At 30.2% G+C, this 20,398-nt stretch overlaps 6 protein-coding genes across 9 annotated transcripts; 2 read left to right on the top strand and 4 right to left on the bottom strand.

Moving 5' to 3' along the window:
* The first annotated feature begins 50 nt into the window (after positions 1-50).
* On the top strand, positions 51-666 carry LOC114872970 (ADP-ribosylation factor-like protein 16). The gene is made up of 2 exons (XM_029180755.2): positions 51-271; positions 332-666. Exons 1-2 carry the CDS (start codon positions 65-67, stop codon positions 650-652), a joined length of 528 nt encoding a protein of 175 aa, XP_029036588.2. The 5' UTR covers positions 51-64; the 3' UTR covers positions 653-666.
* Positions 667-675: 9 nt separating this feature from the next.
* Positions 676-6,143, bottom strand: LOC114872966 (DNA damage-binding protein 1). The gene is made up of 5 exons (XM_029180750.2): positions 5,162-6,143; positions 4,940-5,088; positions 1,947-4,663; positions 1,474-1,870; positions 676-1,403 (listed from the first exon to the last, which is right to left on the bottom strand). The coding sequence occupies exons 1-5, from the start codon at positions 5,229-5,231 to the stop codon at positions 1,320-1,322; spliced, it is 3,417 nt and encodes a 1,138-aa protein (XP_029036583.1). The 5' UTR covers positions 5,232-6,143; the 3' UTR covers positions 676-1,319.
* A 62-nt stretch (positions 6,144-6,205) lies between these two features.
* On the bottom strand, positions 6,206-8,664 carry LOC114872921 (protein HEXIM1). Its single transcript, XM_029180676.2, has 2 exons — positions 7,989-8,664; positions 6,206-7,855 (listed from the first exon to the last, which is right to left on the bottom strand). Exons 1-2 carry the CDS (start codon positions 8,220-8,222, stop codon positions 6,827-6,829), a joined length of 1,263 nt encoding a protein of 420 aa, XP_029036509.1. The 5' UTR covers positions 8,223-8,664; the 3' UTR covers positions 6,206-6,826.
* Positions 8,665-9,136: 472 nt separating this feature from the next.
* On the bottom strand, positions 9,137-14,956 carry LOC114872920. The gene is made up of 3 exons (XM_029180675.2): positions 14,821-14,956; positions 12,132-14,602; positions 9,137-12,040 (listed from the first exon to the last, which is right to left on the bottom strand). The coding sequence occupies exons 2-3, from the start codon at positions 14,577-14,579 to the stop codon at positions 11,828-11,830; spliced, it is 2,661 nt and encodes an 886-aa protein (XP_029036508.2). The 5' UTR covers positions 14,580-14,602; positions 14,821-14,956; the 3' UTR covers positions 9,137-11,827.
* Positions 14,957-15,289: 333 nt separating this feature from the next.
* On the top strand, positions 15,290-18,132 carry LOC114872979 (DNA replication licensing factor Mcm5). Its single transcript, XM_029180769.2, has 7 exons — positions 15,290-15,538; positions 15,619-15,874; positions 15,939-16,443; positions 16,513-16,859; positions 16,945-17,378; positions 17,441-17,712; positions 17,783-18,132. The coding sequence occupies exons 1-7, from the start codon at positions 15,387-15,389 to the stop codon at positions 18,010-18,012; spliced, it is 2,196 nt and encodes a 731-aa protein (XP_029036602.1). The 5' UTR covers positions 15,290-15,386; the 3' UTR covers positions 18,013-18,132.
* Positions 18,095-20,264, bottom strand: LOC114872981 (aldo-keto reductase family 1 member A1-like). Of its 4 annotated transcripts, none has more exons than XM_029180771.2 (7): positions 20,028-20,264; positions 19,423-19,511; positions 19,180-19,344; positions 18,912-19,115; positions 18,724-18,840; positions 18,259-18,653; positions 18,095-18,187 (listed from the first exon to the last, which is right to left on the bottom strand). In XM_029180771.2, exons 1-7 carry the CDS (start codon positions 20,152-20,154, stop codon positions 18,139-18,141), a joined length of 1,146 nt encoding a protein of 381 aa, XP_029036604.1. In that variant the 5' UTR covers positions 20,155-20,264; the 3' UTR covers positions 18,095-18,138. The 4 variants fall into 4 exon arrangements, with proteins under 4 accessions (XP_029036604.1, XP_029036605.2, XP_029036606.1 ...); XM_029180772.2 differs by lacking the exon at positions 20,028-20,264 and adding an exon at positions 19,642-19,934; XM_029180773.2 differs by lacking the exon at positions 20,028-20,264 and adding an exon at positions 19,608-19,736.
* Between the last annotated feature and the right edge of the window lie 134 nt (positions 20,265-20,398).

Here is a 20,398-nt window from a genome sequence, read left to right on the forward strand (position 1 = left end):
AATTTTTCAATGAAAGCATTAAATTAATTTCCCACGTAAACAAAATTAAGTTAAACCATTTAAAATGTGTTTATGCCTTGGTCCTGCTAAGTCTGGCAAAACTATTTTAATGAAATGTTTACAGGGAGATGATGTAGATGATGCAACTCATACTGTTTCTACTAATGGTATAAATCTTTTTACAGTCAAAAACAATACAGGTGAATTTGACATGGTTATTAAAGAAATTGGAGGTAGTATGGCACCGATATGGAAACACTATTTTGACAAGGTAATAGTTATACTTTTAGAATTGCATATAAGAGAAAACTTTTAATTTGTTAATTTCTAGGTTCGAAAAATTATTTATGTAGTGGATGCGAGTAATCTTTGCCAGATAAGTGTAGCAGGAGTATTACTATATTCTATATTAGTAGACCCTAAACTGCAAAATATAAAAATTGCATTAACATTGAACAAAATGGATCTTTCTTATCGTCAAATGCGCAACGAAGCCTTACTTATGCTTCAATACTCTCGTCTGCAAAAAGAAATTACGCAAGAGCTAACTATATTTGAAACTAGTGGAATAACTAATGAAGGTATTGAAAAATTAAGAGAATGGTTATTTGACCCTGCTACTTTAAAATCTGCAATAAACGCAAATAAGTAGAATTAATATATAATACGAAATGATTTTATCTGGAAATGAATATTTCTTTTTATTTACACTCAATCTTATGAAGGTATAAAGATTATACAGATAGAAACTTATCAGTAGCTGACACCGATATTATTTTAATGTAACATATTGCTAAACTTTCCTCAAATTTTTCTGTTTGCATTGAAAAATGGAAATATCACAAATAAAACTCATTATTCATCTCTAGGCATAAGAGATTTCTTTTGTAGTTTGATATTAATTTCATTAATTTTCACAATAACTGTAAAAGTTGATCAAAAAGTTTTTGAATTCATTCCACCTAAGTACTTACTGTTTAATAAATGTTAGTGATAAGAATAATCCGTTCTTAAAATAAATTCAAAAACTTTTTGACCAAAATTCAGATGCATGTACTTACAAAGTAAGTGAACTATTATAGTAATACAACTCTAAATCAAACTACAAAAATTTAAGTGTATATTATTGAAAACAGCTTTTATAAGGATAACATTGAAGAAAATGTACTGCTTTTTCTTGTACTACTAATGATAAATATATAATTATACGTACAATTCTTAATTCATTTTTCAAATATTAAGACTTTCCTTACCGATCTATCCGTCTGTGAGCTTCTTAAAATGTAATAAACTATACAAATCAGGCAAAAAACTACATTTTAATGTATTCTTGTAAGATCCTCTACTATTTTTACAAGATCATCTACTGTTGCTTCTTTTTTCATGCCACTAGGATCGTCGATCTATAAAAAAGAAAACAAATTAGAAATAGAAATAAACTATACATATAATTAAAAACAAAAAATTATTTACCATAAGACCCATCGCAACTTCCGCCATTTTATCGGGACTTAAGTCGAGAAAACTTTCTATCAAATCTCCATCTATGAATCCTTCACACTGTTCAATTTTTAGTTCAGTATTAAAACTCCTCCAAAAGTTATGTTCTATTTTACCAACGCTTTTTATTACACTTGTTAATCTGTCTTCAAGATTTCTTAAAGATTCATAGAATGAAAATGGAATTTGTGTAACCAAACCAATTGCACCGCTGACGGTACCAAACAATACGCAACCTTGTGTAGGAGTACTTGATTCACCTAAATTTTGCATTACTAAAGATCCATGTCGGAAAACATTGACCATATCACCTAAGTGAAATTGTCCAACTTCTTGCATTTGTTGTCTTTCATCTTCTGACGTAGCAGCACTGAATTAAATTTTAGTTTATTATCTTATGGTATTAAAGGTATGCATAAACATAATAAAAAAACGTGTAATCTTACCTATCCTTTTGACAGACAAAAAGATTGAAACAATTTTCAGCACCTAAGAATGTATCATCATCTAGAATTTCAATAGCAGTCATCCAGTTTGGATTATAATCTCTTGCAATTTCTTCAAAGCTACCTTCCATTGTTTTATATTGTAGCAATGTAAGAGATCTCATGAGATCTCCAACTAAAACAAAGTCTCCTTTTGTTTTCAAGTAAAGAGCAATTATGTTATTAAAGTGGCTACATTCTAGCCTGAGTTCTTTTTCTGCAGTCCATTCAAACAAACGAACAGTGCTATTAATACTAGCAAGAAGTTTTCCATTGAATTCGACCAAAGAATAACATGACCCTTTGATTTCTTTTTCAGCAACCTGTGTAAGTTTTCCATCATTCCAATGATATAAAAGTATTCTACCCATTTTTGGCTCAGTTTCGTCAGGATTAACACGGGCAGTTCCAACCACATAATAGAAAGTAGGGTCTTCACCCAATTTTGTTGATATTAATGACAATGCATATTCATTAGGCATTAACATGTGTGCATGTAAAACTTCAAAAGTATGTTGATCTATAATGAGTAGATTATGTACTTCAATTTCTTGACTAATATCACTTGCTGTAGGCTTATTGTGAGATGCAATGTGACTGCTGCTAGATGTTGAGGCAGCCTGTGTTGATGCTGAATGTCTTACAATGCTAACACCGCTACTGTCTTGAATATCAACCCGCATCGTTATTACACCGAATGTTTGAGAACTTTCTTGGTAAGCAATTCGTCTCGGCGATTCACCAAGAGGAACTGTTCGAATGTGCAGTTTTTGTATTTCATCTATTGTTCCTATTGTCACAGTACTGTCAGTTGCTAATGCTAAGCTATCAGGATATGATTCCGCGTTTAAAGAACACATGTGGTTTACTTCTTTCAAATTAACATTGCTGAATACTAGTTTATGATTTGATGAATAAATTACAGTCGGCCTATCAGAACATGCAAAAACATTGGTAGTAGACAATGATCTGAATGTTCTTAGGACTGTTGGCTGTGTACCCAAAGTAACTTTCTTTTTATCAGAAAGTATACCATTTTGTTTGTGTAAAGTAAAGTAATACATACTACCATCTCCAAGAGCGCATAAGAGATATGTATTACCTTCGAAGCATGTCATTAGAATAGATCTAGGTATAATTTCACCTCCAAGTAATTCTTTATTGATTTCTTCCAAAGCAGGTAAAGTTAAAATACGAACAGAAATATCAGTCCACAAACCTACCGCAGCGATTTTTGCTTCGGTATTACCATCTAATGGAGATATATCTAGACATGCTACTTCATACTGTAAGGTAGCAAATCCTTTTGGTACAATTTGTCCGCATGAAATTTCCATGTAAAATAAATCATTTCCTGTAGCACAGAGTACTTGTGTGCCATTACAAGCAACAACGCTAATGGTTCTTTTGTTTTCTGGTTCCCATTCAGACACAACTGTTTTAGTTTCGTGTGAAATTAATCTGGCAGATGTTGGTGTTATCTGGATAAATAAATCATTTGTAACATTTCCAGTATGAAAAGTTTGCTCATCAGAAACAAAGCCTGGAATGTCTGTTTCTTCAACTTCTTCCCCATTTAAAGTTAATATTCTGGTTTGCCCAACAAAAGATAATACCAAAGTATTGTCAAAATTACCTCCACCAATTTTCAATGCCCACATACCCTTGATTCCTGGTAAATCTATACTTGCATGTTCTTCAATGCCTATTCCATTTCTGATAATTCTAAGAGAACCTTCTTTGAAAGCTCCAGAACATGTAACCATTTGTCCCTGGCCCTGCCTTTCAAGATCAACTACTGCCATATCAACTATCGGTGCCAAATTAGTAAAAGTTTCCATTGGAACACAATAGGAACCATTTTCATCTGCTTTTGTGATTAATTTAATTAACTGTGAATCACCCAAACGGCTACCAACAAATATTACTCCATTATCTAAATATGTAATGCATTCTGGTATGCTAATTTCTCCCAACAGTTCAACTTTTAGATCTTTCACAACTTGTGTACCATCTGGCTTCTTTTCTTGTTCTAAGAATAGCATAAACAAATGCCCAGCCATGTCTCCTAATAAATATCTGAGTCCTTGATTATCAACTTTAGCATAACATGTAATTGTACTCTGTTTAATAATTGGTGGTACAACAGCAACATATGTAGTTCCATCATGATATAATATGCTTTCCTGACCTATTATTATTGCACCACAAATAGGTGAAGGTACAGGAATAACCATCATAGCTTCACGTTCCACGTTGTCTTGTCTCCAAGGTATCTTAACAAATTCTTTGTCTCTTAAAGATATTTCATGCGTTTTAACATGTCTGCCATTAATATCTTGATGAATTAAAATTAAAGTGGGATTAGCACATCCATGAAGAAAATTCACATCTTGTACTTGTTGTTCATCCATACGTATTGATGATGCTTTTAACTCTGGATTATCTTTGTCAAGAGGTATGATTTTAAATAGACCATCATATAATCTGAGGCCAATCACACGTGCCTTAGGATCAATCACAGCTTTAATTCCAGTTTCAGAAGCCTTCCCAATACGATCTGCCACATTTCCATGTGCTTTTGTTATAATTTCTATATCTTCTCCTTCTCCAATACATTCCAAAATCATAGCATTATAACGAGTAGTTAAAAGAAACAAAAGATCTTTCTTTTCATGCTGTAGAAATAATGTAATTTATTAATTATATACTAATTTATTTTATTGTAATTTAAAACTTATATGTTTGAATGATTGCATCTAATTTCTCAATCTATCATCGTGTACATACATTAAAAATAATTAACTTTTAATACTTCTAAAGTTGTATTTCTTATTATAAATATAAATTTAGTAGTTCTGTACAAATTCTATTTTATTAAATATTAATAACAAAGCAAAAAAATTAACATGTAATGTATAACTTATTAAACAAGGATATCAGGATAACCTTACCGGTGGTCTAAAGAATTTAACGACTGCAATTTTTCCGTAAATTCCAACTTCTTTCAGTGGTCTTAAACCTTCAGGAGTAACGAGATAAATTTCTAATCGAACGTTTTTTGCTAGGATCAGATTCAGATCCGTAGGTGAGGTAAAATTACCTTTATAAGCAAAAAAAGAGCAGTTGTTTATCAACGTAAATTTGTTATTTTTTTACGAAACATATTTACTTACCTGTCACACACGCAGTGACAGCTGTAGGTTTGTGTGCTGTTACTACATAATGATGAGACATTGCTTTCATAATATTTTATCCAACAGCACTTTTCTAAATTTGTTAACTATTCAAGCACAAGTATGTATACACACATACGATCAAGCCACTGGCCTTGCTTGGTTTTCAATTTCACGCCAGTGATACTAGATGGGATAGGTTTTTTCGCGCATGCGCAACTTTTCGTGATGCAACGATGAAAATTACAACAACGTATACAACAGTACTTACACGTGACGGTGGCGCGGACCCCAGAGTTTTGGCGGGACTGCACTGAGCAGTAACAGGTTTTTTACCTTATCATCACCTTTTTGTCTTATATCATAACATCATATTATATTGTTTATAATACAATTTTAATTATTTAATTCAACATTTTTTAATAATTTAAAGATTAAATGCGGGAGCACTATAGCACTCTCGTTTTATGCGAGTGACTACTTCGTTGATACTATATTCAATGCGCATGCGCAGAAATACCTATCCCATCTAACATCACTGTTTCACGCGCCATAAAGTTGGCAACAATTTACAAAGAATTAACACATTTCAAAAGGGATTTTTATATCAATGTTTATATATTGCTGATTAACAAATATGTTTTAATTAAAAAGTTGTATCACATTATAAATTAAAAAAGGGAAATCAAAGTAAAAACAGTTATGCAAAATGACGACACACTGCTGTATAGACTTTATGTTGTTTAAAATGATATTTAAATAAAATACGTTTTTTATACGTATTAAATACAACTTTTGTAATATCTTACGGTATTAATTATGATTTTATTCAATTTTTTAGGGATATCTACATTCTAAAATAAATAGAGATATCCTTATAATCAGACACCTTCGCATTGTTGAACATTTTTCAACAAAGTTCATTTTTTGCATAAAATTTTAGGTGAATAACTATAATAAAAGAAAGAAAAACTTAAAATTTATTAAAAATGTAAAGTGCAAAATATTTTAATACATTATATATTTAGACCATAAACTAATATGTATTATTATTATTATACAATATTTAAACTTTTACAATATCACAATTTTAACATTAATTTGTATCTTCTTATTGTGTCTATACAGTTTTATAACTTATTAGTTGATGGTCTGTAAATTTCAAATTCATACATTCAGCAATTTTAAGTGGCAGCTCATTAAAAACAAATTGTTTTAAAAATAATTAACTCAATTGCATCATAATCAATAGCAATTAAATTAATATAAAGTAACATGATAGGATGTATACCAAAAATATATAACTTTTGCAAATTTGATCAAGTATCTAACAATGCAGCTTGCACAAATATAAATTTGCTTTTCCATAAGATTAGCTGTGTATTTCCTACTTCATTACATGCTTACGTTGTTTACACAAAACAGTCTTAAAAGAAGTATAGGAAGTAAATTGTAAGGGCACATTCAAGGATAATCTAAGGTTACATATCCAATATCAGAAAGAGGATCAAGTTGATCAAGTCGATTTAAACCAGTCTTGCTTCCTAAATGGATAGAATTAAAGCAAATATGCAGACCAATGACTATAATGCAACTTGCATGTTAAGTCATTGAATCATTGAAACATTGAATAGACTTTTAATATAAAAAACAACTCTTTATAATTTATGTGGGGAGACCAACAATTTCTTGAATAGTTACATGACCATTTGAAAGATTAACTGGGGTCATAGATGCCTTAGAACTCTCACTTGAGCTACTATCACAACTATCACTTTTACTATCAGTGCTAGACACTGAACTGTCTTTCCTTTGACTGTTTTCACGTCTAGAAGAATATCCCATGTGTTCTGGAGAAGAGCTAGAACTTAAAAGAGGACAACTACATCTGCTCCTATTTCCATTACTTGTACTATCACTGTCCCTTTCGCTATCAACACTTGAAACTGTACTGCCATGTCTTTGAGCTCTTAATGATTCATTTTCTCTTTTTAATTGTTCATTTTGTTGCATTAAATCATCGATCCGTTGTTGACAAATTTTCAATTTTTTTGCTGATTCTGAATCTGTATTACCACTTTTACTTTCCAAATCTCTGTCTTCTGTTTGATGAAAATTTTTGCCACGTAGACGTTTTGTCAATAAATCTACTTTGGCCTCTAATTGTAGATATTCCTGTATTAATTCTGATTTACTTAATGTACTTAACCTTTCAGCATGAAGATCTTCATATGCTGTTGAGAATTCTTTAGTCAAGAATTCTTCTTCATCTTCTGGGGATGAATAAAAGTAATCTTCATCAGAGTCAACACTGAAACTAGAATCTCTAGTACGAGAAGGGGCTGGTTTTTGAAATGTAGCAGGTAATTCTGATGATACAGCTTCTGAAAGCTTCTGATCAAGATCTGGAAGATCACTGTGATCATCCATTAGAAATTGTGTAGTATTATATGGTGCTGGAGGCTGTCTACCAGTTTTTGCTAATCGACCTCTAGATCTATATCTTAACTGTTGTTGATATGATAATTGCTGTTTCGAATATGGCTTTAATTTCCTATGTTTAGGTTTACCTCTACGAGTTTTTCTTTTTTTTGCTGCAATATCAATTCCATCTTCGTGTTGACCTCCCTCTTGATCTCCACTGCCACTACCACTTTCAAACTTCCCAGAATTTTTTGTTAGTAATTTGGAACACTGAAACAAAAATATTTCAATTAGTTTTAAATATTTAATTTATCGTATACAAAAAAAGTAGCATTACAAAATTTATTAGAATTAAAAATTTTAACTTTTAATGTTTAAAATAAATCAAAATTCTGTATCTTACAATTTTGTCATTAATATAGTTGCTTTTGTTGATATTTTTGCCAATAGGGAGCGGCACTTGCTCCGAAGCTGGCAACGATGACGCCGCAGGCGTCGGCTCTGCCTGTACGCCCTTCACGTCATGTACTTCATCAATGTCATCCGACACTTTCTCCATTACAGTTTTGCCGTTATGATTATCCATATTTGTAATATTGACTAAAATTCGGCTATTTACAGTGGTACAAGCACTCATTACCGTTAAAAACGCTACCTCATCCACAGATACTCTCTATTCCCGCTTTACGAACCGTACGCCTTCACCGCAAACAGCGACTGAATCGCCATGTTTGATTTATCCGTGATTCCGTACGATAGCGAAGCGCGACGTGCTAACGTTTCGGAGGAGTAGGGACATTTGCTCCGAAAGGTGGGGTGAATGTATTTGTCCCTACCAAACCCCACCATGCTCACTTATCCTTCAGGCACTACTCCCTGAAAGACTATGGCGGCTCTTCTCATACACATTGCACCCTTACCACCGTTAATTTAATGTTTATTACGTAGAACAACCAAAGATAATGATAAACGCATGGCAAGCATATTCCTTTACACAATACATTTCGAATATCAATGGGATTATTAATCTATTGTATGCGTATGTAATACAATTCATGTATAATATAATTTATGTACGTCGGGTCGATCGAACTATCAAAGATTTAAAATGATTTGATGATCAAAACTTTGAATCAATAACCGTTAATATGTAAACGGGGAAAAAATTGTATTTTATAACAAATTGGGGCGTACTGTTTCTTATCATTAATTTTATAGCGGTACTTATTAATTTATAACTCATGCTGCAAGTATACAAAACATTATTCAATATATTAAATATACTCCGTAACTTCGATAAAAAGAAACTAATTCCAATAATATTGTAAGTTGTAGATAGAAAGTAGTCTTTTTACAAAACTACTGATATCTAATTAGAAATAATGTTTCTGTTCGGAAACAAAACGCAGAATCTACCTCGGTTGCGAGTTGTCTGTAAATATGTTCCTATAGGATGTTTGAAATGATAAATGTGTTTTTCTAACACGACGCAGTTTCAGTGTTTGTTATGATTACTTGCGAGCAGTTTTCGAAACTTAAGCTTTTTCAACATACCAAACAAATATTTTTTATTTATTGCTCTTATTCTCTATATTACAAGTACTTTTACAACTTATTTATAATCTACAAAAACGGTTTAAGTACAAACGAGGTAATAAAAAATGTAATATGATGTAGCTGAATTGTTTGCTAAACCGAAGTACAATATATATGTACTATGTTTGGTACAATACATACACCTCGACCTACTTTACACGTAGTTGCATATAATTGTATTATGGCTTATTATACGCACTCAATTTCATACCTGCAATTGGATAGCTACACTCAGATTTCCTTTCACGTGTATCATAGACAATATCTTTCGTAATTAATTCAGAATTCGCAACATCAAAATCCCAACTTAAAAGATCAAACGATATAGTCGTAGGAATATACCGTGTGATATCTCTGCAGTTAGAAACTTGGTATTTTCTGATCAAATATGACTTTAAACCGAACCAAAGGTTTTCACTGTCCGTGACCGTGTCGCTTGCAATATTGCTACAGGTTATACGGTGAAATTAGTAATGGTGGAGTAGTGGACAGTAAATAGCAAGCGTAGAAATATATTTAGCAATGATAATTTAATGAGATATCCGCTCCAGTCAAACGATAGTTCACCGATTACATATTTACCTCGAGTGAAAATAAAGTTGATGAAAACCTGTTTGTACTTTGAATAGAGACATAAGAAAATACTTATAAATGATTTTCCTTACTCGTTCAATGTAACTATCGATCGCAATTGCATACATATTTGCTGTAATAACAGAAATGATAGAATACTTATAAACGATTCAATTTGCCTTTACTGTTCGATACGAATATCGATCAAAGCAGATGCGCTTCAATTACGTAATTTAAAATATTAAACTTTCATACATAGTGAATGGGAAAGAGGAAATAATTCGTGTGTCTTTCATGTAGATATTGATCTTGGACATATATTTATAACTTTGCATGCATTCGACCTGTTTTACCACTTTAAAGATAAATCTAAAGAAAAGGTGTTAAAATAAGCTTAAAATAACTGCAAATAGAAATTACATTTATAAACGTTTTCTATTTCAAAATGAATAAAATGTTTCCTACTAAAAAAAAAAGTAAATTCAATGTGACTGAAAAAAGACTACGCGGGCTTTATTTTTTTCGTATAAACACTTTAATCTATCGATCATTTTGTAATTGTAGATGTTTAGGTAAACACATCAACGACTACATATTGTGTAAGATAGTATATGCAGTACGGTATATATACTACTAATTTAAGAAGGGAATAACATACGTGACTAGCGCAACTATAAATACGTTCTCTATGTAGGAGACTCCTGCACCACCTTTCTTAAAACTTTTTCCTTGAAATGTAAATTCTTTCTGTTCGAATTAATTACGAACATACTATTCCTAAACACTGCGGTTGAATCGATTATATGGATAGAAAAATACGTACACTTATATAAATGTGTATCCAAATCTAATGTATTAAATTGCAATGCACACACAATTGACAAGGCTATCATTGTTACGTGTATCAAATTACGGTCGTTAATATTATTTATGGGATTTAATATATACCAAAGAATCATTTGTATAAGAACTAAATATTTATAAAGCAGTTGCTTCATATTGGAATTTTTTAAATAAGGAAATGAACAACTGTCCCATACAAAAAGCTAATAAGAGAAGTTTGGAACTCAAAATGTAAAAAACATTATTTCGTGGATAATTATTGTGTCACATCTTTGAAATAAACGATTCCTTTCGATATTATTGAAATCATCTTTCGAAAAAATTGATTTTTCTATTTAAGAAATCTACCGAGGTATGAAATGAGTGATTATTCCTTATGTAATATACGCGTAGATATGTTAACTCATAATATGCGTAAGTTCAATAACCAATTGAACAACAATGATAAATTGCAACTAAGAAGTTAATGTTTTTTTTTGCATAATATGTAAAAGATATATACATAAATACACAGTTTTCAGAAAATAATAGTACACTTGTATGTAATATTGTATATATATATGCATGCGTATGTACACACTTGTACATTTTAATCATTCAGAAATAAAATAACGTAAAATATATGTACAAAATGAATTTTTTATGAAATTTATGAACGAACGATCTACTACCACTTGTAAATAACAAACGAACACAGCGACCAAAGGATATAAAATATTATCATTGCACAAAAGATATAAAAGACAAAATATGAATTACTTATTCACTTAATTAAAATATTATATGTACATTATTAAACGCTTTTACTTCTCATCATTATATTCTTTGAAAAATGGTGTATTACATTAGTTTGGATATTTATACTGTTCAATGATTGTATAATAATCGCATAAAAATTTTTTATAACAAACACCACTATATCACTATATTAAATCTATAATAAATTATTTAAGAAAAGTTTCAATCGTGCGTTACACAGAATATAATAAAGCTATTTTTATAGATAAATATTAAAAAAAAAAAAAAAAAAAAAAAAAAATAAAAATAAAAATAAATATGACTTTTGTATATTTTTTTTTCTCTTAAAGTACGCAAGCACGCGCATGTATATAATAAGGCACTTAAAAATAATATTTAAGATATCAAGATAAAATTTGCCTAATAAATATCAATAACAGTTTATATCAGAAATATACTTAACTTTTCTTTACCATAACTGTAATTAGCAGTTTACTCAACCACAAGTTCATGCTGGTCTACTTCACTAAATGTTTTATTAATATTTTCAACCCAGTTCTTTAACCTTTGTTCCTGCTGTAATTTCATTTTGTTACCTCTTTTCCGCTTTATTTCATGTTTTGGTATCTCTTCCTCTTCTGAACCACTCTCGTCTGATAAACTGAATTTCACTGGTCGTTTACGTTTGTATGAATATCGTGGAGGCTGTAATACATGCATGTACACGTATATAATACACATTAAGAATATAGTTAATAAATACTAACATTTAATTTAAAATAATTACAAATAATACCTGTGAAAAATGAGTTGGTTCAAAATCAGCAAACAATGGAACTTCTGGTATATTATTCTCTATTTCAGATTCACCCATTTCAGAAAGAACATCAAATGTATCAGAAAAGCTTGTGATATCAATTTTATTTTTGTTCTTTTCTTTGAGAGGCGATCTTTTTACATCTAATTTTTCAGTTTGTACATTTTCAACTTTTTTTATATCCTCTTTCAATTTATTAACCACTAATTTGTTTTTTATTTCATTAACTGATAATCTTGCTAAAGGTCTGTTATAATTCTCTAAATTTGTCTGAATGGCATTTTCTTGTTTTCCTTTGTCATTTGCATTTTTATACTGAACAGAAGATGATAAATTTTCATCATCTTCATCACTAAAACCAAATGCATTTTGTAATTCATTTAACTTTTTTCCTGATTTAATAGTACTAACTGGTGTTGAACATATATCATCAAAAATTTTGTGAGGTGTATTGATTGTAGTACTTTGTGGCATTTCCATTATATTTAGAAAATTATTTAAATTAGATTGTCTCAATACTCTTTGATCATTAACAATTGAACGATTTTGTAAGCCTGATGGTCCAGGTTGAGGATCAAAATTTTCTTTTTGTTCATCCATTTGTACACTTAATGTACTTTTCTTAGGACTTTGAGAATGAACTTTTTTCTTTTCTTTCTTAACAACTATTTGACTTTGCTGATTTGACATATTGTTTTCTTTGTTTTCGTTAGTATCAGAGCTAAATGTATTATTTGTACTTAAGTTCATTGTATTGGTTGTCTGTATAGCTGGTGGTGGTATATTTTCAGCTTCACTTACTACTAGTTCATTTATACCTTCTCCTGGATTAGATTGTAAAGATTGATTTATGTTTGTAATTTCTGTACCAAATTTTCTTGACCCGGAAGGTTTTCTCTTTTTGTGACTAACATTACTTACATACCCTTCCTCGTTTATATTTTCATTGTTTTTCTGTGAAATATTTTTTGCATTTATTATACTTCCATATGGTTTGATTTCATTATTTGAAGTTCGCACAAATTTATTGCTAAAAATACAATATTTGTTGCTCTGTGGTGTACTTTGAAATGCATTCTTTACTTGTGAAAATGTAAGCGGTTGTGGCGTCCTCCAGGGACTACCAATTTCTAGATTTTCTGATGATTTTTTAATCGGTGATAAAGATCTTTCAAACAATGAATGATTAAACATGTTTTTCTGCTGTACCGCGAGATCACTCTTAAAAATATCTGTTAGTCTAAATGGCTGAAAATCATCTGACTTCGACGTTTGTGAATTATGCATCATTGTAACTTTTTTATTATTTAAATCTTCTACTGATACAATTCTTGGTTTTGTAATATTATCTTTGACTTGTTCTTTCTTTGTGCTTTGTGGTTTTTCTAATTTATGTGTATCTGTTTCTTCTTTTGCATATTCTTGCACGGTTTCCGTCAATACATGTTCAATTAAAGGTACCGCTGAAACATTTTTTAAATCTTCTTGTAAGTCATCTTTCTCTAATACATGTTCAACCACAGGTTCTATTGAAACTTTGCTTTCTAAAATTTCAACAGAATTTGTTCCTATTACTTCTTTATTGCTTTTTGCTTCTGTCACCTCCTTAAGTTCTTTAACTTCTTGAACTTCTTCAAACTGAAAATTAGTTGGAATCTCTTTATCAATTTTCATTTCTGGCAAATTATGTTTCCCAAAAACATTTTTCTTTTTTTTGCTCAATAGTGTTTTTTTAGTAGTATACTTCTTCTTACGTTTTTTAGGCAATTTTTCTTTAGAATCATTAACATCAAATTTAAACTCATAGATTTCATTAGTATCTTCTTGAGAATTATCAAGTGGAACACTTTTATATACTGGTAATTTTTCTCTGCTTCCACAATCGTTTAATTTAGGAGAACAATCTTTTTTTATTGGTATTTCATCATTTTTTAAACCTTTAGTATTTTTAGAAGAACGTGGGACTCTCTTTTTAGATTGATTTACAAAGGATTCTTTTAATGACATTTGTCGTAAATTAGAAATATTTTTACTTGTTTCATTTGTACTTTGCTTTCTCTTGACAGCCTTTGATTTATTTCTATTTAAATTATTGGAATCATTATGTGTTACACTTTTTTTAGCTTTTACTCTGTTATTAATTCCCTCTTTAGATAGTTGTTTATGTTTCACAGTTTTCTTACTTTCTTTTTCAATAGTTTCTGTATCCAATGAAGCTGAAGCATTATTCCTTTTCTTAGATAACACATTTCTTGTTTGGATCGCGGATCTTGTATCAATCACTTTCCTATTAACCTTTGTTTTTGCCTTCTTGTCTGCAATATTTTTAGGTTTAGCTACTGTATTTGAGGATGAGATCGTATTTCTTGACTGTGGGGCTTGTAAATTTAACAACAAAGTACGCTGCCTTGTCAAATATGGAGTCATTTCTCCATATGTACCATTTAAATCTGGAACATAATATATAAAACTGTAATTTACAATCATAATTGTCAATTTTTGTTTAAAATTAAATTAAACTCATTGTAGAAACTTCACAGTTACAAAATTTCTAGAACAACACACCTAAATTACAACATTGTATAAGAATATATTGATGTATCATTTATCTTCTGTTAAGCTTATAGAATAAATAACACTTTTAATACAAAAATATATAATAATATACCTTAATTAAAATATCAAGATGTATTAGATGGTATGTATATATAATACGTTTGTTAAAATTGGTTAAAATTGGTTAAAATAGGTATTGAATCAGTACAATTCAAAACAAAGTTTGCGACGTAAATAAAACCGGTTAAAATTTCATATAATGGCGTTATAGATTGGAAAATGCATGGCGGCCTTCATAACATTTCCGAACTATGTATGCTTGGTGGCAGCTATGTCGCATCGTATATTTTCAAATTAAACACCTTATAATGATGTTATTATAAATCTTTATAAATAATTGTTTAATTTAATGTTTATTATCATTATAAATACAGCAAAATGTTCATATTATTTGTTGCAATTTATTTTGCATGCCTATACTAAAGAGGAGGTATATACCTATTCTTTGCCTATACTATATTCTGAAAAAAGCATGAACTGTATCGTATCTTCAATTACTTATTCTATGATAAAATGGTTTCAAGGTATTGAAGCATTTCCCGCCATTTACAGTACTAAATACTTGTATATATTTCATATAAAACATTTATAAAAGTAATTAAAAATCAGTCTAGAATAATGGAAGGATTCGATGATCCAGGAATATTCTATTCTAATAATTTTCCCACCAGTGAATCTAATGAAAGTCAAGTTAAACTTCAATACTCAAAAAAGAAGTTTATGGAATTTATTAGACAATTTCATGAAGGCAATTTTAATTATAAATATAGGTACCTACATAGTATATTCACAAGGTTTTAATCAAAAATTTATATTGCATGTTAAATAATTTAATAATATTATCTTTCAGAGATACCTTAAAACGTAATTACAATCTTGGTCAATATTGGGTAGAGATTAACTTAGAAGATTTAGCAGCTTTTGATGAGTCACTTGCAGAAAAAGTTTATAAGCACCCAACAGAATATTTACCAATTTTGGAGGAAGCTGCAAAAGATTTAGCAGATGAACTAACAACTCCTAGACCTGAAGGTGAAGAAAAAGTTGAAGATATACAAGTGTTATTATCCTCAGATGCAAACCCAAGTTCCTTAAGAGGAATGAAAGTAAGATTCATTGTTGAATTTAAAAATATTTATATCTTTGTATTAACTTATATTTTTCTGTTAGCCTGATGCAGTTTCAAAACTTATAAAGGTACCTGGTATTGTTATATCAGCATCTGGAATCAGAGCAAAAGCAACAAAAATTGCTATACAATGTCGTTCTTGTAGAAACACACAAACGAATATTTCTATTAAACCTGGTTTAGAAGGCTATGTTTTACCTAGAAAATGCACAACTGAACAAGCAGGTCGACCAAAATGTCCGTTAGATCCATTTTTCATAATGCCAGATAAATGTCAGTGTGTTGATTTTCAAGTCCTTAAGTTACAAGAATTACCAGACCACATCCCACAGGGTGAAATACCAAGACATTTGCAATTATATTGTGATCGTTATTTATGTGATAAAGTTGTACCAGGCAACAGAGTTCTTATACTGGGAATATATTCTATCAAGAAGGTCACCAAAACTGGTAGAGGTGCAGGAAAAGAGAAAACATTGGTTGGTGTTCGAGCACCGTATATAAGAGTTGTTGGTATCTCTGTAGATGGAGAAAATACAGGCAGTGGTATACTATAAATTACATTAATATAACTTATACAAAACATATTTTTATCTAATTTTGAGTAATTTTTAGGTACTCATCCAGCTATTACAAATGAAGAAGAAGATTTATTTAGACGTTTAGCAGCAGATCCTAATTTATATGAAAGGATAGCTAAAAGTATAGCTCCTAGTATTTTTGGTGTATTAGATATTAAAAAAGCAATAGCATGTTTATTGTTCAGTGGATCTAGAAAAAGAATGCCTGATGGTCTTTGTAGAAGAGGAGACATTAATATTTTGATGTTGGGTGACCCAGGTACAGCTAAATCACAATTACTAAAATTCGTAGAAAGAGTCGCACCAATTGCAATTTATACATCTGGCAAAGGAAGTTCAGCTGCTGGCTTAACAGCATCAGTTTTAAGAGATCCAATAACGGTAAGCTATTAATATTTTTCCTTTAATTCTAAGCGATATAAATATAACCGATTATATTTATCAAAATACGCTGTTTGATTCATAGAGAAATTTTGTCATGGAAGGAGGAGCTATGGTCCTTGCAGATGATGGTGTTGTTTGTATAGATGAATTTGATAAAATGAGAGAGGACGATAGAGTTGCGATACACGAAGCAATGGAACAGCAAACAATATCAATTGCAAAAGCAGGAATAACTACAACATTGAATACTCGTTGCTCTGTTTTAGCAGCAGCGAACTCGATATTTGGTCGTTGGGATGATATAAAAGGAGAAGAAAATATCGACTTTATGCCAACAATTCTATCCCGTTTTGATATGATATTTATTGTTAAAGACGTGCACGAGCAAGCTAAAGATATAATGTTAGCAAAGCATGTAATGAATATTCATAGTAATGCTGCTCAAATGACAGAACAATCTACAGAGGGAGAGTTACCATTGCATATTTTGAAGAAATATATTCACTACTGCAGAACGTAAGACTCTGTTATTTTTAAATATGTTTTTTATTCCGAATTAATTTATATACTTCTTACAGACGTTGTGGTCCAAGACTTAGTAAAGACGCGGGAGAGAAATTAAAAAATCGTTATGTCGTAATGCGAGCTAGTACAAGAGATCATGAGAAGGACACAGAAAAAAGATTGTCTATTCCCATAACCGTTCGCCAATTGGAAGCTGTCATAAGAATCTCTGAATCTTTAGCTAAAATGAGATTACAACCTTTTGCTACAGAAGTTCATGTAAACGAAGCGCTTCGACTTTTCCAAGTGTCTACTTTAGATGCTGCAATGTCTGGATCATTAGCTGGTAATCTAAAATTACTGTTAATATATAATTATAATTATGATATTTGTATATAAACACATGTAAAAAATAGGTGCGGAAGGATTTACCTCGAACGAAGATCATGAAATGTTATCTCGTATTGAGAAACAATTGAAACGCAGATTTCCTATTGGGAACCAAGTATCAGAACAAAATATTGTCAAAGATTTTATAAAACAAGCATATCCAGAACGTGCCATTTACAAAGTTATACATACAATGATACGTCGCGGAGAACTTCAACATCGTATGCAACGTAAAATGTTATACAGATTATTATAGACTGAAATGAACATCTTTCGTTTTTGTGCATTTATTCATATATTTTTTTAATTTTTGTACTTCACTTAACTCATTTGTAATATATAAATATACACGTACTCAAACTACACGTTAACAGTATTTCAATTAGGATTGTAATTCATCTTTGAATGGATAGTGCGAATGATTTTCAACACTGAAACAAATCAATTTAAAAAAAGTTACTTTTATCCAATTACGATATACAAATTTTTTAAATGCACTTACCCTTTGAAGAATAGAAAATTAAAAATTCTTCCACCAGGGCCCTTATCTAAGGTACTTAAAAGTTCCATCTCTTCTTTTGTTAATGTAAAATCAAATAAATCAATATTTGCTTTAATCCTTTCTGGGGATGAACTTTTTGGAATTACAACAACACCTAATTGTAACAGATGATGCAGTAAAATTTGTGCCGGTGAGCGTTTGTGTTCCGTACTAATTTTTTGTACTATTGGATGTCCTAAAAGATCAGGAAAATCTTCAACATTATGATTGTATTTTGTTTGAAAGTGCTGTTTAGCTCCTGGTGATCCTAGAGGACTGTATGCTGTTACAATAATATTGTGCTTTTGGCACATTTGTCTAATTGAATTTTGTTGCAGATAAGCATGTAATTCTATCTAAAATCAATACAAATTTTATCAATATAACATTCTCAGTTCAGCATTCATTTTCATATATAAAACTTACTTGTAAGTTACTTGGTTTAATTTGTGCATTTTCCCAAATGTTTAAGACTTGTTTTTCATTAAAATTACTTAGACCTATAGATCTTGTATGACCCTTTTTAACTTGTTCTTCCATTTGCTAAAAAGATGAAAAAAAATCAATTACAAGTTATTATCACACCACCACTTAATACTATTGTAATATTAAACCTTCCACACTGAAACAGGATCTGTATCAAGATCTAACACGTAACTTCCATCTTCATTAGTTACTGCAGTGTTAGTACTTTCATTCAATTTAAAAGCAAATGGCATATGAATTAAGTACATATCCAAATAATCCAAGCCAAGTTTTTTCAGGGATAAGGTAATGAACTTTTCTACATCTGATGGTCGATTACCATAATTGGGTAACTAAAAAATAGATATTTTATAATTTTATGCAAAGAAACCTTTTTCTATCTTAAAGTACATATACCTTTGAAGTAATGAAAAGATCTTCTCGTTTTCCACCTTCTTCAAACCATTTTTTTAATACTGCCCCAATTGCCTCTTCATTATTATAATTAAATGCAGTGTCAATATGTCTGTAACCAACATTTAAAGCAGTTGACACAGCTTTTTCAATTTCTTCAGGTTTAGCCTATAGGAAATATAATGTTAAATAATTCCATAATTGAAAATAACAAGTTTGATTTTAGTTTTATGTATTATCAATTACCTGCCAGGTACCTAAACCCACAGTTGGCATGTCATACCCTGACAACAATTTTACTGTCTTCATAATTTCTTTCTTTGAGTGATTTATTGCTGTGAAACATAATTACAACAATTATTTTAAAAATGTATAACACATATTTTATGACATTGTTGTTGTTAAATTATTGCAACAATGTTTCAGATTACCATAAATTATTATGTATTATTAAATGACAATTACTGAACTTGTGAAAATACAATTTAGGTACAAAATTAATTTCTAAAGTTAGACCAGACTTGTACTGTTCTAAATACATAAGTCTACATCTGTAGAGACAGAGAAATTGCTACACGTATCTCGCGGAGACTCGTATTGATCTGTAGTATTTTATACGCTACATCAATTGAAACGTTTGAGAAAATATCATTATTTACGTAGCAATTAATTTTTCAGATTTTACAATTAAAATATTTTAAAATATGGTTGCATGCAATGATGTAAGGATTTAAATCAACCGGCTATTGTATATGCCTTGTACAGCGAGTTTGTACTTAAAATTATATAAAATATATAAAACAGACATTGATTTTTGAGATATTAAATAAATTTTAACAATAATAACGTACATAATGACTTAACCCCACGTCGTTGTTTATTTGTTACGAAAAAACAATTGACAAATTGACATTTTATACATTGGTTTAATTTACTAAATAATAACTGATGGTATTTAAACATATTCCTTCGAGACATAATGGGTTACAAAAAGAATTCCACGAATTGTATTTATAATAATATAAAAAAGTAGATGTAATTTTATAAATGCTATAAAGATTGCATAAAATTGTCTTCCCGCGTTACATTGATTTAAACTACGTTATAGTCAATAGGAGTTATCGATTAATCGATATTTTGAATATTTTGAACATTATAATTTTACAATAAAACCGTATATTCTAAATAATATTTAAGTGGAGTATAGATGAGTATATTATTA

The sequence above is a fragment of the Osmia bicornis genome, chromosome 15 (assembly GCF_907164935.1).
Source record: "Osmia bicornis bicornis chromosome 15, iOsmBic2.1, whole genome shotgun sequence".
Lineage (NCBI taxonomy): Eukaryota > Metazoa > Arthropoda > Insecta > Hymenoptera > Megachilidae > Osmia > Osmia bicornis.